Source organism: Streptopelia decaocto, assembly GCF_964273445.1.
Source record: "Streptopelia decaocto genome assembly, chromosome: 1".
NCBI classification, from domain to species: domain Eukaryota; kingdom Metazoa; phylum Chordata; class Aves; order Columbiformes; family Columbidae; genus Streptopelia; species Streptopelia decaocto.
The window spans coordinates 212,917,636-212,940,768 of record NC_138663.1 but is presented as its reverse complement, the minus strand read 5'-3'; the positions used below and the strand labels follow the sequence as shown (position 1 = coordinate 212,940,768).

General features: G+C 66.0%; 1 protein-coding gene across 1 annotated transcript in view; it reads left to right on the top strand.

Annotated features, from left to right (window-relative positions):
* The window catches only part of DCHS1 (dachsous cadherin-related 1), a 76,937-nt gene that overhangs the window by 33,056 nt on the left and 20,748 nt on the right, over window positions 1-23,133 (top strand). Inside the window, exons 3-9 of the mRNA XM_082048478.1 lie at window positions 4,421-4,609; window positions 4,982-5,213; window positions 6,193-6,429; window positions 6,794-7,813; window positions 7,996-8,183; window positions 21,182-21,278; window positions 22,135-22,292. Coding sequence (XP_081904604.1) covers window positions 4,421-4,609; window positions 4,982-5,213; window positions 6,193-6,429; window positions 6,794-7,813; window positions 7,996-8,183; window positions 21,182-21,278; window positions 22,135-22,292 — 2,121 coding nt within the window. The remainder of the gene's footprint in view (window positions 1-4,420; window positions 4,610-4,981; window positions 5,214-6,192; window positions 6,430-6,793; window positions 7,814-7,995; window positions 8,184-21,181; window positions 21,279-22,134; window positions 22,293-23,133) is intronic.

Below are 23,133 nucleotides of genomic sequence, written 5' to 3'. Positions count from 1 at the left end.
GGGGGGGCTGCCTGGGCCACCTGGCAATACCAGTGCACAGGGGGTTCTGAGAACAACCTCGGTCTTACAGGGGAAGAATCAGACTCTGGGGTAACAGCAGTGGTTAGAAGTGGGTGTTCAGCAGAGAATGTAATGAACTGTAGAAACAATTAACCACGTCTCCCTTCTCACTGCTGGTCTGGCTGGGTCTGTGAATGGAACATCTGGAGTCGCGATGTCAGAGCTGCAGGGTCACCCCGCTCCGTGCCGCAGGGAGCACCCTCCGGAGCCCCAGCACGGGGCGAGCACGGGGCTCTGGCTTCGCGGTCTGACAAGGCACAGAACATTTTCACCAAGTGGGAGGTCTCACTGCACCTGCGCTTTGGGGATGTCTCTGCTCTCGGTACGTGGGGTTGCAGCTGCACACGCTGTGGTCCTGGGCAGAAAACAGCAAGCACTTCAGCTCTAAACATCGTGCCTGGTCTGCCTGTGGGATCCTGCAAGCTCGCGCAGGTGTCCCGTGCAGGTGAGGTGACCCCACAACTTTGTGCACACCTCGTATCTGCATGCTGACCCTGCGAGCTCATGCAAGCGCCTTGTTCCAGCCGCAGCCTCCTCCGTCTCTTGTGGCTGCCCCGGGAGCAGCCGCCTGTCCTGCGGGCGGGCACGGAGCGGGGCGTGCCGTGGGAGCTCCATCGGGCTCAGGGCTCTGACTCCCTGCTCCCACAGGTTCAGCAGCCGCCTGGCCTGCGGGCGGGCACGGAGCGGGGGGTGCCGTACGAGCTCCATCGGGCTCAGGGCTCTGACTCCCTGCTCCCACAGGTTCAGCAGCCGCCTGTCCTGCGGGCGGGCACGGAGCGGGGGGGGGTGCCGTGGGAGATCCATGGGGCTCAGGGCTCTGACTCCCTGCTCCCACAGCTTCAGCAGCCGGCCCTACACAGCCCTCAACGGGGCGTTTCCTGGGCTGCTCCATAGACAGCTCGACCCCATTTCCCTCGTACTTCTCAGGCAAACATCAGGAGCCTCATAAGTAAGCAACAGTAAAACCAGCTGTTGATCCAAGGTTTGGGTGGGCGCTGGGTGGAGAGCCTGGGGCTGCCCTGCTTTAGCTTCTAGCGAAGTTCCTAGAGAAATATCCAGACTCGGTTTTACAATTTCCAGGGGTGGTGAATTCACCACAGGCCGTGATGAGCCTTTTGGTGGTTACTTACCCCCACAGCTAACGATGTGCAGCACGTCCCAGCCTGCGTGTGCCCGCGGCTGTGGGTCCGGCGGCACAGAGCCGTCTGCCGTCCCCAGGGGCTGCTCGGACCCTCCCCAGGAGGCGTCGCCCCCCACGCTGGGTCTGTGCTGCCCCTGGGCGGTGTCGGGCGCTGCGGAGCTGGACACCGGCGCCAGCCCGGTCCCACGGAGCACACAGGAGCCTGCGGGCAGGAGGGCCTGGCCGGGGCGCCACAGCCACAGCCACTGAGCTGTGCGGCTGCCCACGCTGAGCTAGCACAGTCCACTGCTTCTTCAGGGGTTTGTTGTTCCTGCGGCTTTTCTCCGGGCACCAGTTCAGCACCACCCTCCAGTGACACTAGGACCAGACACAAGTGTCCAGCAGTGGGTGCAGCGGTGCTGGTGTAGCAGCGCCGTGACCTCCCTTGGGCCCTGCGTGGGGGGCACAGGCAGGATTTGTGTCAGACGCTGGTTCACAGTCCCGCAGCAGGATGGGGGGTGCAGTGCCCGAGGTGAGCAGGGGAGCCCCTGGGCGCCCTGCCCTGGCTGCAGCCGCAGCGCCGCCGGTGCCCTGGAGCAGCCTGGCGGGGAGATGCCCCTGGGCGCAGGGGTGGTGCTGTGCTGCTCAGTGCTGAGAGCTCACCCGATTCTCCCTGTTCCCAAAACCTGACACGGCGCCTGTGGCGGAAGCTGGATCTCCAGACAGCATCGCCGGGGGATCGTGGCGCGGCCGCATCAGAGGGCGGGTAGGGCGGGGAAGTGGGGCTGTCCTAGAAGCGCCAGAGCCCCTGGCCTGAGGAGCCTAAAGAAAACATCTTCCTGTGCTGCGGGGCTCGTGGCTGTGCAGTGCATTAAAGCAGCCGACATGCGTTTGAGGGCACCTCAGGTGACAAGCAGTCCGTTTTGAAGGAAACAAGTTATTAATTTGCCACGCGGTGCCCGTTCCAGTCACCGTGGTAGCGTACCAGTTTCAGGCGCATTTCCATCTGCAGCAGCAGTGAATGCTACCAGCTGAAAGCCAGACATAGCCCATGATGCTAGTGTTGGTGCAGGGCTGTTACCCATTAACAACACCCAACGTGGAGTCAGAACACGGGTGACCTGAATACAGGTTTCAGCAGCGTCAGTGAGGTCAGATTTGTGCTCCGAAATGACCACAGTGCAGGGGCTGGGGCCGGAGGGAGGGCGGGTGCTGCACTGGGGGGAGGCAGGTGGGTTCAGTTTCCCAAAGAGCTTTGGGCCGGGCTGCTGCCGTGGCACCTGTGGCTCTGAGCTCTGCAGCTGGAGCCGGGAAGGGGGATCCTGTTTCATGGCGCTTCTTCTGGCAGCTGCTGCGGGGTTGAGGAGCAGGTTCTCTGTACAGGAGCACCGTGCTCGTTGCAGATGTGCTCTCAGCTTCTCCCCTCGGGCTTCCCCCAGACCACGGGCAGCGGGGCAGGGTGGCTGGTGAGGGTGTGTGAGGTGCTGCCTGCCCTCCCCGGGTGCAGGACCCACCGGGGCTCTGGGGCCGCCTGCCCTCCCCGGGTGCAGGACCCACCGTGCAGGACCCACCGGGGGCTCTGGGGCACTGCCTGCCCTCCCTGGGTGCAGGACCCACCGGGGGCTCTGGGGCACCGCCTGCCCTCCCCGGGTGCAGGACCCACCGTGCAGGACCCACCGGGGGCTCTGGGGCACTGCCTGCCCTCCCTGGGTGCAGGACCCACCGGGGGCTCTGAGGCACTGCCTGCCCTCCCCGGGTGCAGGACCCACCGGGGCTCTGGGGCACTGCCTGCCCTCCCCGGGTGCAGGACCCACCGTGCAGGACCCACCAGGGGCTCTGGGGCCGCCTGCCCTCCCCGGGTGCAGGACCCACCGGGGGCTCTGGGGCACTGCCTGCCCTCCCCGGGTGCAGGACCCACCGGGGCTCTGGGGCCGCCTGCCCTCCCCGGGTGCAGGACCCACCGGGGCTCTGGGGCACTGCCTGCCCTCCCCGGGTGCAGGACCCGCCGGGGGCTCTGGGGCTGCCTGCCCTCCCTGGGTGCAGGACCCACCGTGCAGGACCCACCGGGGCTCTGGGGCACTGCCTGCCCTCCCCGGGTGCAGGACCCACCGGGGCTCTGGGCACCGCCTGCCCTCCCTGGGTGCAGGACCCACCGTGCAGGACCCACCGGGGCTCTGGGCACTGCCTGCCCTCCCCGGGTGCAGGACCCACCGTGCAGGACCCACCGGGGGCTCTGGGGCACTGCCTGCCCTCCCCGGGTGCAGGACCCACCGGGGCTCTGGGGCCGCCTGCCCTCCCCGGGTGCAGAGCATACGGTGTGTAGAGAGGGAGGTCCCAGCTCTACCTGATTTACTCCTTTCTCCCTGCCCCAGCTGTTCTCTGCGCTCGTTGTTCCTCCCTGCCTGACGACGGGGGAGCGGTTGGGCTGGGGCCCAGCCGAGCAGAGCGCCGTTTGCAGCCCCCGGCCGGGCCCTTCCTTGGCGCGCGAGCAGCGTTCCTGCGCCGCTCGCTCACGGGAGCGCGGCCCCAGCGCTGCTGCTGGGAGGAGCTGTGGCTGACGAGGCCTGAACTCCGCTTCACCCGGCCTGGCCCAGCTGCCTCCCTCCTGGCTCCGTCCTCCGGCTTTGTTCTCCTGCGCAGCTCCAGCTGGTGGATGAGCCACGGGCAGCGATGCTGCGGTCAGGGGAAGGAGCTGTTTTCTGCTGACCTGAGCTCTGCGAGGAGCCCAGGGAGGAACTGGGGCCTTGCAAGCAGGGAGCAGTTCCAGTCCTGCTGTGTCTGTAGCTGCTAATGCAATTCATGTGGCCCTGGCTGTCTCGGGGCGCCGCCTCAGTCATCCTCTGAGCCCAGGGCTCCTGGGCACAGCGCTGGGAGAGCAGGACAGAGCCAGGGCCATGGTGAAAAGGGGCTGTTTTTCTTCTCGCCCTAAGTGTCTTTGCAGAAAAGAAGGAGCAGAGGGCCAGGGCAGCTGTGACCGCGTGGGTTGTCCCGGCTGGCCGTCAGCTGGGTGCGGTGGGGCTGCCTGGCTGCCGGGTCCTTGGCCTGGCCTTTCTGCACCCCCTCTCCATGTGGCCTTTTCCTTTGCTAAGTCAGGTCTGTTGACCTGGGTCGTGGATGTGGCCCCAGGGGTGCAAGGGGGAGGACAGAGACAGCACCGGGTTGTGGACGCGGTGATGGGCTGTGTCGGGCTGGTGGTCTTGTGACGGTCGCCCTGTTCATGTGGTGTCTTCCCTCATCCAGGTGACAGCCACAGATGCAGACAGCGGCACGTTCGGCTCCCTTTCCTACTCCATTGGCTCTGGCATCGTCAGCGTTGTCCCCACGCAGTTCAGCGTCGACAAGCACACGGGGCAGCTGTGCACTGTGCAGCCCCTGGACCGCGACGAGGGCACGTCCGCCTACGACTTCACCGTCACTGCGGTCGATGGGGTGAGTGCTGGAGCGGCGCCAGGGAGGCCGCGCTGCTGAGTCAGCACCGCGCAGGAGATAGAGTCATAGAGTCCTTGCGGTTGGAAGAGACCCTCAGCATCAAGTCCAGCCATAACCTGACTCCAGCACTGACCCGTGTCCCTGAGAACCTCGTCTAAACGCCTTTTAAAGTGGTGACTCCAGCGCTGCCCTGGGCAGCCTGTTCCAATGCCCCGCAGCCCTTTCCGTGAAGAATGTTTTTCCTCATACCCAATCTAAACCTCCCCTGACACAACTTGAGGCCGTTTCCTCTTGTCCTATCACTAATACTGTAGACATGCTGTTGTCCTTGCCCCTGTTCTTTGCACCATCTCTGATCTGGTCCCTCCACAGGGTGGCCTGAACTCCATGGTGTATGTGAAGGTTTTCCTGGAGGACATAAACGACAACCGCCCGGTGTTTTACCCGCTGGAGTACGCTGCCAGCATCAGCACACAGAGCATGCCGGGCACAGCCGTGCTGCGGGTGACTGCCCACGACAAGGACGAGGGCCTGCACGGAAAGGTGACCTACCGCATCGTCCTGGGGAACTCGCCCCCGCTCTTCTCCCTCAACAAGGACACAGGTGAGCGCGCTCGGTCAGCCGGAGAAGGCGGCAGTCGGAGCCGGGAGCGCGGGCAGCGCAGCAGCCAGCCCGCAGGTCCTGCTCGGCCGCCTCAGCAGCGCGCTCGGCCGCCTCGACACGTCCCTACCTCCCCCTGCTGCGTCTTCCCTGTCTCGGCGTCTTGAGCCTCTGGTAGCCCCTTCCCAGTCTCAGGCTTTGACCTCTCGTTTCTGCACCCAGCTCTATTCCTCATTTATTTGTCCCACCTCCCTACCTCTCCCTCATTCCCCATCCCTGACTCACTGCGTGCTGCTTGCTTTGCCCCATCAGGCTGTATCCTGCTTGGTTTCTTGTCTCTGCCCGGTTCCCTTCTCTGCCCCGCTCGGTTTGCTCTCCTTCCCTGCGCCCTCTGTCGCGCTCGCCTTTCTCGTGGCTGCGCCGGTCTGCCTTGCTTTGGCCACCAAGGCCAGAGCAGCTTCTGCGGGAGGCGGGTGCGGAGCGCGTGGTGCCAGGGGCTCTCGGGAGGACAGGAGCGTGTCCTGTGCTCAGCACAGGCACCGGGGGCTCTCCACAGTGGTTGCCCAGTTCCCAGAACGTGACTGGGGTGAGACAGGCCGCGCAGCCGTCCTGGCGCAGGGCCCCCTCCTTTGTGGAGGTGTCCAGGATAGCTCTTCAGTTGTACACTTCCCCCCGGATCCCACCTGCTGTGTTGCGACCCCGCCACGCTGGAAGCTCGTTTCCCTCCTTTACCTCTCCCAAGACCTGCCCTCTGGGTCATTTCCCCATCCCTCCCCACCGCTTAGCTTGGGCTTCAGGTTGGGAAAGGAGAGTGTGCAGAGACTTTCCAAGGAGGGTTGTTCTTTACTCCTGTTCTTCCATGGTGAGCTCCCTCCTGCAACGCATATTGTTGCCCCTTTGGTCTGTCTTTTCAAGCTTATGGTTTGGCCTGTTCCCTTGGTGCCGGTGACAGCAGTGACCTCTGGACTGCTTTCGTCCCTAGGTGTCATCTCCCTCTCGTGGTCCCTGAGTGGCAAAGCCAACACCTTGGTGCAGCTGGTGATCTCTGCACAGGACGGCGGGGGCCTGCAGGCACAGCCAAACGCGCGGGTGAACATCAGCATCGTGGAGGGCACGGTGTCTCCCCCCGTCTTTGAGCAAGCTCAGTACTTCTTCACAGTGCCCGAGGACGTGCTGCAGGGTGCCAGCGTGGGAGCTGTCCGGGCCCAGAACCCTCCAGGTACGGCCTGTCCCTTGTGTAAACAGTCACCCTCCCTGTCCCTGAGTCATCCTGAAGGTCCAACGCCAGGTTCCCCACAGAACAGCCCTGTCTGGGAGCTTCACGCCCGCACAGGGGCATGTGCATCCAAATGTGCACCCGCGCGATCGTCGCTCAGTTCAGTGCATGCTCTGGCGTGCTTACGGATGTGTGTACACACACACTTGTGCATAATCTGTGCACGGAAGCACACGTACGCAGTGCTGCTGCGCACCCCGACCAGCGTCTGCCGGACGCTGCTCCCGGCGCTGCCGCTGCCCAGGGCCCTGGCGAGGGGAGCCAGGGCCACGAATCATTCTTCCCGTCTCCATTTGCTTGTCCGCAGGTCATGCTGATGACATCTTTTATTCCATCTCCTCGGGGGATCCTCATGGCTACTTTTCCATCGACTCTGCCTCCGGGCAGCTCCGCACCAACCTGCCTCTCGATCACGAGTCCCAGGCCGTCCTGGTCCTGGACGTGCAGGCCCGAAGCGGTTCGCCGCCTGCCTATAGCAACACACGCGTGAAGATCTCTGTGTCAGACGTGAACGACAACGCGCCACTGTTCCCAGCCCCCTCTGACTCGATTCTGCTGCCGGAGGCCACAGAGCCCGGGACTACAGTGTACTCTCTGCAGGCCGAGGACCGCGACAGCGGCGCCAACGGGCAGGTGAATTTTGAGCTGGTGTCAGGAGGTGACAGCACCTTCAGCGTGGAGCGCTCGTCGGGGGCGGTGCGGCTGCTCGGCGCCCTGCAGTATGAAGCCAGCTCAGCCTACAGGCTGGCCATCGTGGCCCGAGACAGTGGCGTTCCCCAGCTCAGCTCCACGTTCACGCTGCTGGTGCACGTGCAAGCCGAGCACGACAACGGGCCCATCTTCGACACGCTCACGTACCGCGTGGAGGTGCGGGAGGGGGTGCCGGTCTCCACGCACTTCCTGCAGGTGCGGGCCCTGGCGCGCGACGCGGAGCCCGCGACCCTCACCTACCACCTGCGTGCGGACGGGGATGCCGCCAGCTTCGGCATCGTGCCCGACAGCGGCTGGCTGTACGTGAAGAGCGCGCTGGACCGGGAGACGCGCGACCTGTACGTGCTCACGGTGCTGGCCTCGGCGGGCGGCGGCGCGGCCGGGGCGGAGGCCCGGAAAACGGGTACCAGCACCGTACGGGTCAGCATCACCGACGAGAACGACAACAGCCCCCGGCTGAGCGAGGAGCGGTACTTCTTCACTGTTGCTGAGAATCAGGCTCCTGGCAGCAGCGTGGGGAGAGTGATGGCAAGTGACCGGGATGCTGGGCAGAACAGCCGGCTCAGCTACCGCCTGCTCCAGCACGATCCCAGCTTTCTCATCCACACACAGACAGGTGAGAGGCGTCCTGGCTTAGGCTGGCGCTGGCTGGAAAGCCGTCAAAAGCCATGCGGGCCAGGCCAGTGCCACAACAGAATATTCATCCTCCCTGCTGGGCTCCCCAGCAACGTACCTGAGCACAAGCTCTTCTCTAAAGAGGTTTCTGGGCTGAGCTGTGTCCGCACTTCTTCCTCACAGGGGAGCTCAGCACCAAGCACAGCCTGGACCGGGAGCAGCAGTCCAGCTACCAGCTCCTGGTGATCGTGCAGGACGGGGGAGCACCACCCCGCAGTGCCACGGGCACCATCTATGTCACTGTGCTGGACGAGAACGACAACTCTCCTGCCTTCCTTCACGTGGGCAGCGGGCAGGAGCTGCCGGTGCAGGTGGGGTAGCAGGCTGGGGACGCGGGGCTGCGACAGCTCTGGTGTGGGGGCAGGTGCTTCTGCAGGGCCAAAGGTGGGGGCAGGGGCACCCAGGAGAGTTTTGGGGTGGGAGGTAAGCAGGCACGAGTTGCATCTCTGCAGCAGCCAGGGCAGTCTGGTGAATCTGATCGAGACCTGGTAAGACAGCCGTGTCCTGGGGAAATGCGGACGTCCTGTGCACAGAGCAAGTGAGGGCTGCGGAGGGCTCCGAAACCGGCAGGGCTGGGCAGCGGGCAGGAGCTCGGCTCACACACGCCTGCAAGGAGGGAAGGTGAAAGGGAGCCCTAACGAGACAGCAGAGCCAGGGCTAAAACGCTTGTGAGCAGGGAGTCACGGGGGGCCATTAACTTCCAGGTCTCAGGACTTTTGGTATAGGCGCTCGGCTTTCTGAGAGGTGGAGAAAGTGCTGCCCAGCTGTTCTTAGCGCAGCGTTCCCCCCAGCTGTGTGGTGGCAGCGGTCACCGGGCACGGCGCGCTGCAGAGCCAGTCGTGTCCGTGCTGCTCAACAACGGGGGTGAGCGCTGACCCTCCGCCCCGTCCCAGCCGCTGCGTCTGCCCCGCTGTGTCCCCTGGGAGTGGCACAGGTGCGGGGGCTCGCTCCGCCGTGTCCCCTGGGAGTGGCACAGGTGGCGGGGGCTCGCTCCGCCGTGTCCCCTGGGAGTGGCACAGGTGCGGGGGCTCGCTCCACCGTGTCCCCTGGGAGTGGCACAGGTGCGGGGGCTCGCTCCGCCGTGTCCCCTGGGAGTGGCACGCATGGCGGGGGCTCGCTCCGCCGTGTCCCCTGGGAGTGGCACAGGTGGCGGGGGCTCGCTCCGCCGTGTCCCCTGGGAGTGGCACAGGTGCGGGGGCTCGCTCCACCGTGTCCCCTGGGAGTGGCACACGTGTGGGGGCTCGCTCCACCGTGTCCCCTGGGAGTGGCACAGGTGCGGGGGCTCGCTCCGCCGTGTCCCCTGGGAGTGGCACGCATGGCGGGGGCTCGCTCCGCCGTGTCCCCTGGGAGTGGCACAGGTGGCGGGGGCTCGCTCCGCCGTGTCCCCTGGGAGTGGCACAGGTGGCGGGCCTCGCTCCGCCGTGTCCCCTGGGAGTGGCACAGGTGCGGGGGCTCGCTCCGCCGTGTCCCCTGGGAGTGGCACAGGTGCGGGGGCTCGCTCCGCCGTGTCCCCTGGGAGTGGCACGCATGGCGGGGGCTCGCTCCGCCGTGTCCCCTGGGAGTGGCACAGGTGCGGGGGCTCGCTCCACCGTGTCCCCTGGGAGTGGCACAGGTGGCGGGCCTCGCTCCGCCGTGTCCCCTGGGAGTGGCACAGGTGCGGGGGCTCGCTCCGCCGTGTCCCCTGGGAGTGGCACGCATGGCGGGGGCTCGCTCCGCCGTGTCCCCTGGGAGTGGCACAGGTGTGGGGGCTCGCTCCGCCGTGTCCCCTGGGAGTGGCACAGGTGCGGGGGCTCGCTCCGCCGTGTCCCCTGGGAGTGGCACACGTGTGGGGGCTCGCTCCGCCGTGTCCCCTGGGAGTGGCACAGGTGGCGGGGGCTCGCTCCGCCATGTCCCCTGGGAGTGGCACACGTGTGGGGGCTCGCTCCGCCGTGTCCCCTGGGAGTGGCACAGGTGCGGGGGCTCGCTCCGCCGTGTCCCCTGGGAGTGGCACATGTGCGGGGGCTCGCTCCGCCGTGTCCCCTGGGAGTGGCACAGGTGGCAGGGGCTCGCTCCGCCGTGTCCCCTGGGAGTGGCACGCATGGCGGGGGCTCGCTCCGCCGTGTCCCCTGGGAGTGGCACAGGTGGCGGGGGCTCGCTCCGCCGTGTCCCCTGGGAGTGGCACAGGTGCGGGGGCTCGCTCCGCCGTGTCCCCTGGGAGTGGCACACGTGTGGGGGCTCGCTCCGCCGTGTCCCCTGGGAGTGGCACAGGTGCGGGGGCTCGCTCCGCCGTGTCCCCTGGGAGTGGCACAGGTGCGGGGGCTCGCTCTGCCGTGTCCCCTGGGAGTGGCACAGGTGTGGGGGCTCGCTCCGCCGTGTCCCCTGGGAGTGGCACACGTGTGGGGGCTCGCTCCGCCGTGTCCCCTGGGAGTGACACACGTGGCAGGGGCTCGCTCCGCCGTGTCCCCTGGGAGTGGCACAGGTGGCGGGGCTCGCTGGAGCTGGCCGAGCAGCGCTGGCAGCAGCGAGCAGGACGGGCAGCCCCTGACCTCGCCTCCTCTGCGGAGCGGGCAGGGCCTGCAGCCGGAAGGATGTGCTGGCTCCGCGTGTTGCTTTGCTTCAGGCAGCGTGCCCGAAGCCACCTGCACCGTGCCAGGTCTAAACCATGGCGGCGGTGGCCCCCGTGTCTGCCGCAGGTCGTGCGCGGCCGCACGCCGCAGGGCGGGTCGGAGCGGGCAGGGCTGTACCGGCGGGTCGCTGCCACATCTGGGTGGCCACCAGCACAGGACTCTGGGGATGCCGCTGCTCCAGTTGGGCCTTCCCTGTTCATTACTTACAACCTTCCCATCGCAGGTCACAGCCGTCCCTTGGCCAGCCCCCTTCCTGCATGTCCAGCTGGTGCTTTCTGCTCGCGAAACTGCCCGGCAGGTGCTGGCCTGGATGAAGGCCCCTCTGGGCTGGCGGAGGCAGAGGAAGGCAAAGTCAGTCTTGTCGTCCCTCGGAACAAGGCTCTGGCTGCAGTCACCCTGCGGGCAGGGACCAGCAGTGGCATTGCTGCGGCTGAACGGGCTCTGCAAACGGCATTGCTGGCACTGTGCGTGCTGCGTCCCGTCTCCGCACAGGGACGCCTGCCCGCGCCTGCGCAGCGGCCGCTGCCCGCGACCCCGGAGCTGGGGGCGCGGGTGCCGGGAGTCTCCCGGTAGAGCTCAGGAGGGCTCGTCCCGTACAAACGTACCACACAGCGTACGTGGCCCTCAGGGGACAGAGCAAGGCTGGGACAGACCTGGAGTACTGGGGCAGGTGAACGCTATGGGAGTTTTGAACTAAACCAATACTTGAGCACTTAGGTTTGAAGCTCTCCTGCTCGAAACACTGGCAGAGAAGGACGAAGCGCGGGAAGAAGCCACTGTTAATCATGAGTGAGGTGTAGAAGAAAGGCTTGGAGGGAAAAGTAGGAACGGAATGATCAATGCAAAGCTCAGTGATTTATTGCGGACTTGCTCAGTGAAGAGTTCATATCAGCGTTCATTGGGCAAAGCAGAGGAGGTTCTGTACCAGCAGCTTTCTGCACCAGCTCATGGGTGTCTCCGGCTGCGGGCGGCAGGACGGGCTGGGCAGGCTGGTGACACCAGGACCGGGCGTGTGCGCGGGGCTGCTGGAGAGGATGGTGACACCAGGACCGGGTGTGCGCGGGGCTGCTGGAGAGGATGGTGACACCAGGACCAGGTGTGCGCGGGGCTGCTGGAGAGGATGGTGACACCAGGACCGGGTGTGCGCGGGGCTGCTGGAGAGGATGGCGACACCAGGACCGGGTGTGCGCGGGGCTGCTGGAGAGGATGGTGACACCAGGACCAGGTGTGCGCGGTGCTGCTGGAGAGGATGGTGACACCAGGACCGGGCGTGTGCGCGGGGCTGCTGGAGAGGATGGTGACACCAGGACCAGGTGTGCGCGGGGCTGCTCGAGAGGATGGTGACACCAGGACCAGGTGTGCGCGGGGCTGCTGGAGAGGATGGTGACACCAGGACCAGGTGTGCGCGGGGCTGCTGGAGAGGATGGTGACACCAGGACCAGGTGTGCGCGGGGCTGCTGGAGAGGATGGTGACACCAGGACCAGGTGTGCGCGGGGCTGCTGGAGAGGATGGTGACACCAGGACCGGGCGTGTGCGCGGGGCTGCTGGAGAGGATGGTGACACCAGGACCGGGTGTGTGCGCGGGGCTGCTGGAGAGGATGGTGACACCAGGACCAGGTGTGCGCGGGGCTGCTCGAGAGGATGGTGACACCAGGACCAGGTGTGCGCGGGGCTGCTGGAGAGGATGGTGACACCAGGACCGGGTGTGTGCGCGGGGCTGCTCGAGAGGATGGTGACACCAGGACCAGGTGTGCGCGGGGCTGCTCGAGAGGATGGTGACACCAGGACCGGGTGTGCGCGGGGCTGCTGGAGAGGATGGTGACACCAGGACCGGGTGTGCGCGGTGCTGCTGGAGAGGATGGTGACACCAGGACCGGGCGTGTGCGCGGTGCTGCTGGAGAGGATGGTGACACCAGGACCGGGTGTGTGCGCGGGGCTGCTGGAGAGGATGGTGACACCAGGACCGGGTGTGTGCGCGGGGCTGCTGGAGAGGATGGTGACACCAGGACCAGGTGTGCGCGGGGCTGCTCAAGAGGATGGTGACACCAGGACCAGGTGTGCGCGGGGCTGCTGGAGAGGATGGTGACACCAGGACCAGGTGTGCGCGGGGCTGCTGGAGAGGATGGTGACACCAGGACCAGGTGTGCGCGGGGCTGCTGGAGAGGATGGTGACACCAGGACCAGGTGTGCGCGGGGCTGCTGGAGAGGATGGTGACACCAGGACCAGGTGTGCGCGGGGCTGCTGGAGAGGATGGTGACACCAGGACCAGGTGTGCGCGGGGCTGCTCGAGAGGATGGTGACACCAGGACCAGGTGTGCGCGGGGCTGCTGGAGAGGATGGTGACACCAGGACCGGGCGTGTGCGTGGGGCTGCTGGAGAGGATGGTGACACCAGGACCGGGTGTGCACGGGGCTGCTCGAGAGGATGGTGACACCAGGACCGGGCGTGTGCGCGGGGCTGCTGGAGAGGATGGTGACACCAGGACCGGGTGTGCGCGGGGCTGCTGGAGAGGATGGTGACACCAGGACCAGGTGTGCGCGGGGCTGCTGGAGAGGATGGTGACACCAGGACCAGGTGTGTGCGCGGGGCTGCTGGAGAGGATGGTGACACCAGGACCGGGTGTGCGCGGGGCTGCTGGAGAGGATGGTGACACCAGGACCAGGTGTGCGCGGGGCTGCTGGAGAGGATGGTGACACCAGGACCGGGCGTGCGTGGGGCTGCTCGAGAGGATGGTGACACCAGGACCAGGTGTGCGCGGGGCTGCTCGAGAGGATGGTGACACCAGGACCGGGTGTGCGCGGGGCTGCTGGAGAGGATGGTGACACCAGGACCAGGTGTGTGCGCGGGGCTGCTGGAGAGGATGGTGACACCAGGACCGGGTGTGCGCGGGGCTGCTGGAGAGGATGGTGACACCAGGACCAGGTGTGCGCGGGGCTGCTGGAGAGGATGGTGACACCAGGACCGGGCGTGCGTGGGGCTGCTCGAGAGGATGGTGACACCAGGACCAGGTGTGCGCGGGGCTGCTCGAGAGGATGGTGACACCAGGACCGGGTGTGCGCGGGGCTGCTGGAGAGGATGGTGACACCAGGACCAGGTGTGCGCGGGGCTGCTGGAGAGGATGGTGATACCAGGACCGGGCGTGTGCGTGGGGCTGCTGGAGAGGATGGTGACACCAGGACCAGGTGTGCGCGGGGCTGCTCGAGAGGATGGTGACACCAGGACCGGGTGTGCGCGGGGGGCTGCTGGAGAGGATGGTGACACCAGGACCAGGTGTGCGCGGGGCTGCTCAAGAGGATGGTGACACCAGGACCGGCGTGTTTGCGCGTGGGGCTGCTCGAGCAGCGGGTCCTGCAGGGAACGGTCCCTGGGACAGGGAGGAGCGTTTGTTCTCAGAGAGGGGCTGTCGCTGCGGGGTGCCTGGAGCTGCTCTCCTTGGAGCTGGCATTTCATGTGTCCCCCAGAGAGGTGACAGCTGGTTGATGTGACTGGTCTGTTTATAGTGATAAAGGTGAGGGGTCCCTGCGAAAAGCTGTAGAAGGATCTTGTTGTAGTGTTCAGTCAGGAAAGAAGATGGGAGACAAGATGCGCTGTTTCTAGCGGGAAGGCGATGCACGTGGCAAAAAGCAATGTGAACTTCACACGCTGGTGGGTCTGGCCTGGCTGCTTAAGCTCGGGGAGAAGATGGGGCATTGCCATGGACGTGTTGAGAAGATGCCACCCGGGCTCAGCCGCGGGCTGAAGGCAAATCCAGTGCTGAGTTTTAGTGGAAAGGGAGCAGAGAATGAAAGAAAAGATCGTTGCCCTGCACCTCAGATTCCGCAGGCGCTCCCTGCCTCGACTCGCTGAACGAGCAACAGCGCCAGAGCAGGGCCAGAGAAGGACGTTGACGTGATCTCCTGTAGAGAACGGTTTCCGTGAAGAAGGAAGCACCCGACCATTCCTTGGCATGGGAGGCACCGCGGGAGCGTAACCGAGGTGTGCAGGGGCGGCACGGGGGAGGCCGGCGAGACGGGAGCTTTGCGAGCTACTCGTTCTTAACAGTGCCAGACCTAGGCGGCTTCCTAAGAAAGGACCAGGCAGCAGGTTTAAAATAAACAAGGGCGGTGCTTTTTCATGCAGAACATAATTAAATTGTGAAATCATTGCCAAGAGTTGCATGGGTTCAAAATTAGATGAATTCATGGAAAGAAAAAGATCCGTCAGAGGCTGCTGAGCAAAACCGCGCTGTGTGTCGGGAAGTGACTTCCCCGGCTGCGGGGTGCGCAGGGGCTGGTCCGCGCTCCTCTTGCCTCTCCTCGGGATCCGCCGCCGGCTGCTGCCAGAGCTGTGCCGGCTGTGCCAGGCCTGTGCCGGCTGTGCCAGGGCTGTGCCGGCTGTGCCAGCTGCTGCCAGGGCTGTGCCGGCTGCTGCCAGGGCTGTGCCGGCTGTGCCAGAGCTGTGCCGGCTGCTGCCGGGGCTGTGCCGGCTGCTGCCAGAGCTGTGCCCGCGGCTGCCAGAGCTGTGCTGGCTGCTGCCAGAGCTGTTCCTGCTGCTGCCAGGGCTGTGCCAGCTGCTGCCAGAGCTGTGCCGGCTGCTGCCAGAGCTGTGCCGGCTGCTGCCAGGGCTGTGCCAGCTGCTGCCAGAGCTGTGCCGGCTGCTGCCAGAGCTGTGCCAGCTGCTGCCAGAGCTGTGCCGGCTGTGCCAGGGCTGTGCCGACTGCTGCCAGAGCTGTGCCGGCTGCTGCCAGGGCTGTGCCAGCTGCTGCCAGAGCTGTGCCGGCTGTGCCAGGGCTGTGCCGGCTGCTGCCAGGGCTGTGCCGGCTGCTGCCAGAGCTGTGCCGGCTGCTGCCAGAGCTCTGCCGGCTGTGCCAGGGCTGTGCCGGCTGCTGCCAGAGCTGTGCTGGCTGCTGCCGGGGCTGTGCCGGCTGCTGCCAGAGCTGTGCCGGCTGCTGCCAGAGCTGTGCCGGCTGCTGCCAGGGCTGTGCCCGCTGCTGCCAGAGCTGTGCCGGCTGCTGCCAGGGCTGTGCCGGCTGTGCCAGAGCTGTGCCAGCTGCTGCCGGGGCTGTGCCGGCTGCTGCCAGGGCTGTGCCGGCTGCTGCCAGGGCTGTGCCGGCTGTGCCAGAGCTGTGCCAGCTGCTGCCAGAGCTGTGCCGGCTGCTGCCAGGGCTGTGCCGGCTGCTGCCAGAGCTGTGCCGGCTGCTGCCAGAGCTGTGCCAGCTGCTGCCGGGGCTGTGCCAGCTGCTGCCGGGGCTGTGCCGGCTGCTGCCAGGGCTGTGCCGGCTGCTGCCAGGGCTGTGCCGGCTGTGCCAGAGCTGTGCCAGCTGCTGCCGGGGCTGTGCCGGCTGCTGCCAGGGCTGTGCCGGCTGCTGCCAGAGCTGTGCCGGCTGCTGCCAGAGCTGTGCCAGCTGCTGCCAGGGCTGTGCCAGCTGCTGCCGGGGCTGTGCCGGCTGCTGCCAGGGCTGTGCCGGCTGCTGCCGGGGCTGTGCCGGCTGCTGCTGGTGCCTGAGGCGGCTGTGGCCGCCGGGCGGTTTGCAGCAGCCCTCCTGGGGGGGATGTCTGACCTGGAACGAGCCCGCTTGGTGGCCCTTTACTGAGGCTTTGCAGGGGCAAGGCCGCCTCTATTGCTGTTTGTCCCTCTGTTTGTGTGTCCGAAATGGCATCTGTACGTGGAGCCTGCGTGGATGCTGCTCATCTGACTCCCCTGCTGAGTCACCGCTGCCCTCAGATGGGTTTGTTCCCTGGGGAAGGGCAGCGTGGCCACGCACGCGAGGCAGGAGCCCCTCGTGTCCTGGATGAGGGGGATGAGGGTGGTTGGGGGTGAGGGATGAGGGTGGTTGGGGATGAGGGTGGTTGGGGATGAGGTTGGTTAGGGATGGGGGTGATTAGGGATGAGGGTGGTTGGGGATGAGGGTGGTTGGGGATGAGGTTGGTTAGGGATGGGGGTGATTAGGGATGAGGGTGGTTAGGGATGAGGGTGGTTAGGGTTGAGGGTGATTAGGGATGAGGGTGGTTGGGGATGAGGGTGGTTGGGGATGAGGTTGGTTAGGGATGGGGGTGATTAGGGATGAGGGTGGTTAGGGATGAGGGTGGTTAGGGTTGAGGGTGATTAGGGATGAGGGTGGTTGGGGATGAGGGTGGTTGGGGATGAGGTTGGTTAGGGATGAGGGTGGTTAGGGAGGAGGGTGATGAGGGTGATTAGGGATGAGGGTGGTTAGGGATGGGGGTGATTAGGGATGAGGATGGTTAGCCTGTTACGGGGTGGGGGTCGAAGCGGCCTCCTGAGCGCGGCCCCACTCGGAGGTGTCCACGCAGACACTCCTTTTCATAAACAGACAAGCTATATTTAGGTCTTCTGCCTCCATCACTGCTGCGAAATGCTGTTCCAGATTCCTTGATCTGGTAGTTTGAAACCGTCTCTTCATTTCCAGCCTAAACTAATTTCTGACCACTTTATGCTTATTTGTTCTTGTGCCAATATTGTGTTTTTGCTTAACTAGCTCTTCTCTGTCCTTGGCATTTCCCTCCGCGCAGTGTTTACAGAGCGCAGCCCCATCGCGGCTGGCCGAACGAGCCCCGCTCCTCTGGCCTCCCCGGCGCCACCGGCGCGGTGCCAGCGGCTCGTGCAGCAGCGTCAGCGCTCGCGGCCCTTTCCCTCGCGCTCGCTCCGATTCCGTTCGTCTTTTTCGTAAATGCACTGAAGTGGCGCCGCGCAGAGATCACCCGGCACAGCTGCGAGGATGAGGGGCGCTGCGGGTGTGCTGGTGGGACGTGAACGTGGGGTCTGAGACCTCAGGAAGGGAATCCGGTGTCCTCCGGGGTGGAAGAGGCTGCAGAGTGCGTGCGGCGCGGACGCTGCCGCGGGGCAGGCGGGACAGGGACAGGCGGGACAGGGACAGGCGGGACAGGGACAGGCGGGACAGGCGGGACAGGGACAGGCAGGACAGGGACAGGCGGGACAGGGACAGGCGGGACAGGGACAGGCAGGACAGGGACAGGCGGGACAGGGACAGGCGGGACAGGCGGGACAGGGACAGGCAGGACAGGGACAGGCGGGACAGGGACAGGCGGGACAGGCAGGACAGGGACAGGGACAGGCGGGACAGGGACAGGGACAGGCGGGACAGGGACAGGCGGGACAGGGACAGGCAGGACAGGGACAGGCGGGACAGGCAGGACAGGGACAGGCAGGACAGGGACAGGCGGGACAGGGACAGGCGGGACAGGCAGGACAGGGACAGGCAGGACAGGGACAGGCGGGACAGGGACAGGTGGGACAGGGACAGGTGGGACAGGCGGGACAGGGACAGGCGGGACAGGGACAGGCGGGACAGGGACAGGTGGGACAGGCGGGACAGGGACAGGGACAGGCGGGACAGGGACAGGCAGGACAGGGACAGGCGGGACAGGGACAGGTGGGACAGGGACAGGTGGGACAGGCGGGACAGGGACAGGCGGGACAGGGACAGGCGGGACAGGGACAGGCGGGACAGGGACAGGTGGGACAGGCGGGACAGGGACAGGGACAGGCGGGACAGGGACAGGCGGGACAGGGACAGGCGGGACAGGGACAGGTGGGACAGGCGGGACAGGTGGGACAGGGACAGGGACAGGGACAGGGACAGGGACAGGGACAGGCGGGACAGGGACAGGCGGGACAGGGACAGGCGGGACAGGCGGGACAGGGACAGGGACAGGCGGGACAGGGACAGGCGGGACAGGGACAGGGACAGGCGGGTCTGCCCCGGGCTGCGGGCCCTGAGGGGCTCCCGAAAACCGCCGGGCAGGGTGGGCCGGGCTGTGCTCTGTCCCTGCCCCGAGAGGCGCTGCTGGCAGCGCTGGTGCACGCGGGCTCTGTCGGGGAGCTGGAAACGCCTCCGAACGCGGGGTAGGCTGAGCACGCGTGTAACTGAGGTCTGACGGTGCTGCGGTGCGCTGGGTAGATGTGGTCTCAAGTGCCAACGGACGGGTGGTCAGCAGTGCTGACCAGAAACGAACGGCAGAAGGGAAGGGCCATGAGAGTCCAAGTGTCCGAGCCCAGGAACTGCCAGCTGCACTTCCAGAGATCGCAGACCTCCTGGGCTGGCGGGGGGACCTGAGCAGGTCAGATCACCCGCACTGCGGGGTGGCTGGGGGACCTGAGATCAGATCAGATCACCCGCACTGCGGGGTGGCTGGGGGACCTGAGATCAGATCAGATCACCCGCACTGCGGGGTGGCTGGTGGGACCTGAGATCAGATCAGATCACCCGCACTGCGGGGTGGCTGGTGGGACCTGAGATCAGATCAGATCACCCGCACTGCGGGGTGGCTGGTGGGACCTGAGATCAGATCAGATCACCCGCACTGCGGGGTGGCTGGGGGACCTGAGATCAGATCACCCGCACTGCGGGGTGGCTGGGGGGACCTGCGATCAGATCAGATCACCCGCACTGCGGGGTGGCTGGTGGGACCTGAGATCAGATCACCCGCACTGCGGGGTGGCTGGGGGACCTGAGATCAGATCAGATCACCCGCACTGCGGGGTGGCTGGGGGACCTGAGATCAGATCAGATCACCCGCACTGCGGGGTGGCTGGGGGACCTGAGATCAGATCAGATCACCCGCACTGCGGGGTGGCTGGGGGACCTGAGCAGATCAGATCACCCGCACTGCGGGGTGGCTGGGGGACCTGCGATCAGATCAGATCACCCGCACTGCGGGGTGGCTGGGGGACCTGCGATCAGATCAGATCACCCGCACTGCGGGGTGGCTGGTGGGACCTGAGATCAGATCAGATCACCCGCACTGCGGGGTGGCTGGTGGGACCTGAGATCAGATCAGATCACCCGCACTGCGGGGTGGCTGGGGGACCTGAGATCAGATCACCCGCACTGCGGGGTGGCTGGGGGGACCTGCGATCAGATCAGATCACCCGCACTGCGGGGTGGCTGGGGGGACCTGAGATCAGATCAGATCACCCGCACTGCGGGGTGGCTGGGGGGACCTGAGATCAGATCACCCGCACTGCGGGGTGGCTGGGGGACCTGAGATCAGATCAGATCACCCGCACTGCGGGGTGGCTGGGGGACCTGAGATCAGATCACCCGCACTGCGGGGTGGCTGGGGGACCTGAGATCAGATCAGATCACCCGCACTGCGGGGTGGCTGGTGGGACCTGAGCAGATCAGATCACCCGCACTGCGGGGTGGCTGGGGGACCTGAGATCAGATCAGATCACCCGCACTGCGGGGTGGCTGGGGGGACCTGAGATCAGATCAGATCACCCGCACTGCGGGGTGGCTGGTGGGACCTGAGATCAGATCACCCGCACTGCGGGGTGGCTGGGGGACCTGAGATCAGATCACCCGCACTGCGGCGTGGCTGGGGGACCTGAGATCAGATCAGATCACCCGCACTGCGGGGTGGCTGGGGGACCTGAGATCAGATCACCCGCACTGCGGGGTGGCTGGTGGGACCTGAGATCAGATCAGATCACCCGCACTGCGGGGTGGCTGGGGGGACCTGAGATCAGATCAGATCACCCGCACTGCGGGGTGGCTGGGGGGACCTGAGATCAGATCAGATCACCCGCACTGCGGGGTGGCTGGTGGGACCTGAGATCAGATCACCCGCACTGCGGGGTGGCTGGGGGACCTGAGATCAGATCACCCGCACTGCGGCGTGGCTGGGGGACCTGCGATCAGATCAGATCACCCGCACTGCGGGGTGGCTGGGGGACCTGCGATCAGATCAGATCACCCGCACTGCGGGGTGGCTGGGGGGACCTGCGATCAGATCAGATCACCCGCACTGCGGGGTGGCTGGTGGGACCTGAGATCAGATCAGATCACCCGCACTGCGGGGTGGCTGGTGGGACCTGCGATCAGATCAGATCACCCGCACTGCGGGGTGGCTGGGGGACCTGAGATCAGATCAGATCACCCGCACTGCGGGGTGGCTGGTGGGACCTGAGCAGATCAGATCACCCGCACTGCGGGGTGGCTGGGGGACCTGAGATCAGATCAGATCACCCGCACTGCGGGGTGGCTGGTGGGACCTGAGATCAGATCAGATCACCCGCACTGCGGGGTGGCTGGGGGGACCTGAGATCAGATCAGATCACCCGCACTGCGGGGTGGCTGGTGGGACCTGAGATCAGATCACCCGCACTGCGGGGTGGCTGGTGGGACCTGAGATCAGATCACCCGCACTGCGGGGTGGCTGGTGGGACCTGAGCAGATCAGATCACCGCATTGCCGGGGTGGCTGGTGGGACCTGAGCAGATCAGATCACCCGCATTGCGGAGTGACTGGCCCCCAAGCCTGCCAGTGCTCGCACCTTTGCATTTGCAGCTGCGGGATCTGTTGGGGCAGAGAGAGCCAGGGCTGTCACGGAGCCCTGGATTTTTGTAGCTGCAGAGGCCTTGGACGTAACCTGGGTGAAACCGTGTCCTCCCGCCACCCGCGGGTCGCTGCTGCCGCGTGCCGCGGTGCTGCTGCGCTGGTCGTTGAACAGGCAGGATGGGAGGCAGGCTGGCCAGGCAGAAATGCCCTTCGCCAGCTTTGCTGTGACGTGTCCGTGTTGTCCAGCCCCAGGCACAGCCCGTGGGCCGTGCCAGGCGGTCTGTGCCGTGGGCGAGGCGGGGTCTGCTGTCGGGAGGGTGCGGGTGCCGCGCTGTGCCCAGGGCCGTGTGGGCAGCCTGAAGGTGCCCTGTACCACTGAGCTGCTCCGCGCTGTGCCGCAGGTGCTGGAGGAGAAGCCATCGGGACTGCTCGTCGCCTCCCTGCAGGCCAAGGACCCCGACGAGGGCGAGAACGGGACCGTCGTCTACTCACTGATAGGTATGAGCTGAGAACTTGATTAATCAACGCTGTTCTCTGCCTCAAGGCATCATCCCTGTGGGCACGCGGGTGCCCACCGCCCAAACCCCGCCACACTGCGCTCCCTCCTCCATATCAACCTGCCCCTGCGCTCCCTCCTCCATCCCACCTGCCCCTGCGCTCCCTCCATCCCACCTGCCCCTGCGCTCCCTCCTCCATCCCCCCTGCCCCTGCGCTCCCTCCTCCATCCCCCCTGCCCCTGCGCTTCCTCCTCCATCCCCCCTGCCCCTGCGCTTCCTCCTCCATCCCCCCTGCCCCTGCGCTCCCTCCATCCCCCCTGCCCCTGCGCTTCCTCCTCCATCCCCCCTGCCCCTGCGCTCCCTCCATCCCATCCCACCCTGCCCCTGCGCTCCCTCCTCCATCCCCCCTGCCCCTGCGCTCCCTCCTCCATCCCACCCTGCCCCTGCGCTCCCTCCATCCCACCTGCCCCTGCGCTCCCTCTGTCCCACCTGCCCCTGCGCTCCCTCCGTCCCCCCTGCCCCTGCGCTCCCTCCTCCATCCCACCTGCCCCTGCGCTCCCTCCATCCCCCCTGCCCCTGCGCTCCCTCCTCCATCCCACCCTGCCCCTGCGCTCCCTCCATCCCACCTGCCCCTGCGCTCCCTCTGTCCCACCTGCCCCTGCGCTCCCTCCATCCCCCCTGCCCCTGCGCTCCCTCCATCCCACCCTGCCCCTGCGCTCCCTCCGTCCCCCCTGCCCCTGCGCTCCCTCCATCCCCCCTGCGCTCCCTCCTCCATCTCCCCTGGCCCTGCGCTCTGTCCCACCCTGCCCCTGCGCTCCCTCCTCTCTGCCGCTCTGCCGCTCACCCTGTTCCTGCAGGCGCCTGGGCAGAGCGTTTCACGCTGCACGTGGCCACAGGAGAGCTGCGCACGGCCGCGGTGCTGCGGCGCGCTGACCGCGCTGAGTACCTCTTCACCGTGACAGCCAGCGACCGGGGCGCGGTGCCTCGCAGCACGTCGGCCATCATTCGCGTTCAGGTATGCAGCGCCCCAGCTCCTCTCGTCCCTGCACCGTCTACCGCTCACTCGCCTCTTGGAGCTCACCATCCAGCTCCTTGAAGCCTTCCTCCCCTCCTCCTCACCCTCCACCACCTTTGTCCCAGGGCACCCTCTGCCCCTGTTGATCCAGCCCTAAAACCTCTGTGCAGAATCTGGGACGGGACAGGGTGCGTCCGTCTGCCCCTGGGCATGTTCTCATTTGTAAAGAGGTCAACAGCATTAATAGTAAGCACTGCTGTCTTTTCCAGACTTGAACAGTCAGCCCTGTCCTAGATACGCTGCTGCAGAGATTCCCTGCACGGAGGCATTAGTTAGGACCATAGAATCATTTGGGTGTGAAGAAACCTTCAAAGCTCCCCCAGTGCCCCCCCCGCCATGACAGGGACATCGTCACAGCTCAGGGTGCTCAGAGCCCCGTCCAGCCTGGCCTGGGATGTCTCAGGGATGGTTCAGCCACCACCTCTCTGGCCAACCTGGGCCAGGCTCTCACCACCCTCAGGGCAACAATTCCTTATATCCAGCCTCAATCTCCCTCCTTTAGTTTAACCCATCACCCCTTGTCCTGTCACAACAGGCGCTGCTCAAAAGTCTGTCCCCATCTTTCTCATCAGCCTGGAAAGGCCGCACTAAGGTCTCCTGGAGCTTCTGTTCTCCAGCTGAACACCCCAACTCTCTCACCTGTCCCCAGCAGAGCTGTTCCAGCCTCGGGTCATTCCTGGGGCTGCTCTGGCCCCTCTCCAGCAGCTCCACGTGTGTCTGTGCTGAGGACCCAGAGCTGGAGCAGCGCTGCAGGGGGTCTCACCCATTCTTCCAGCATCTG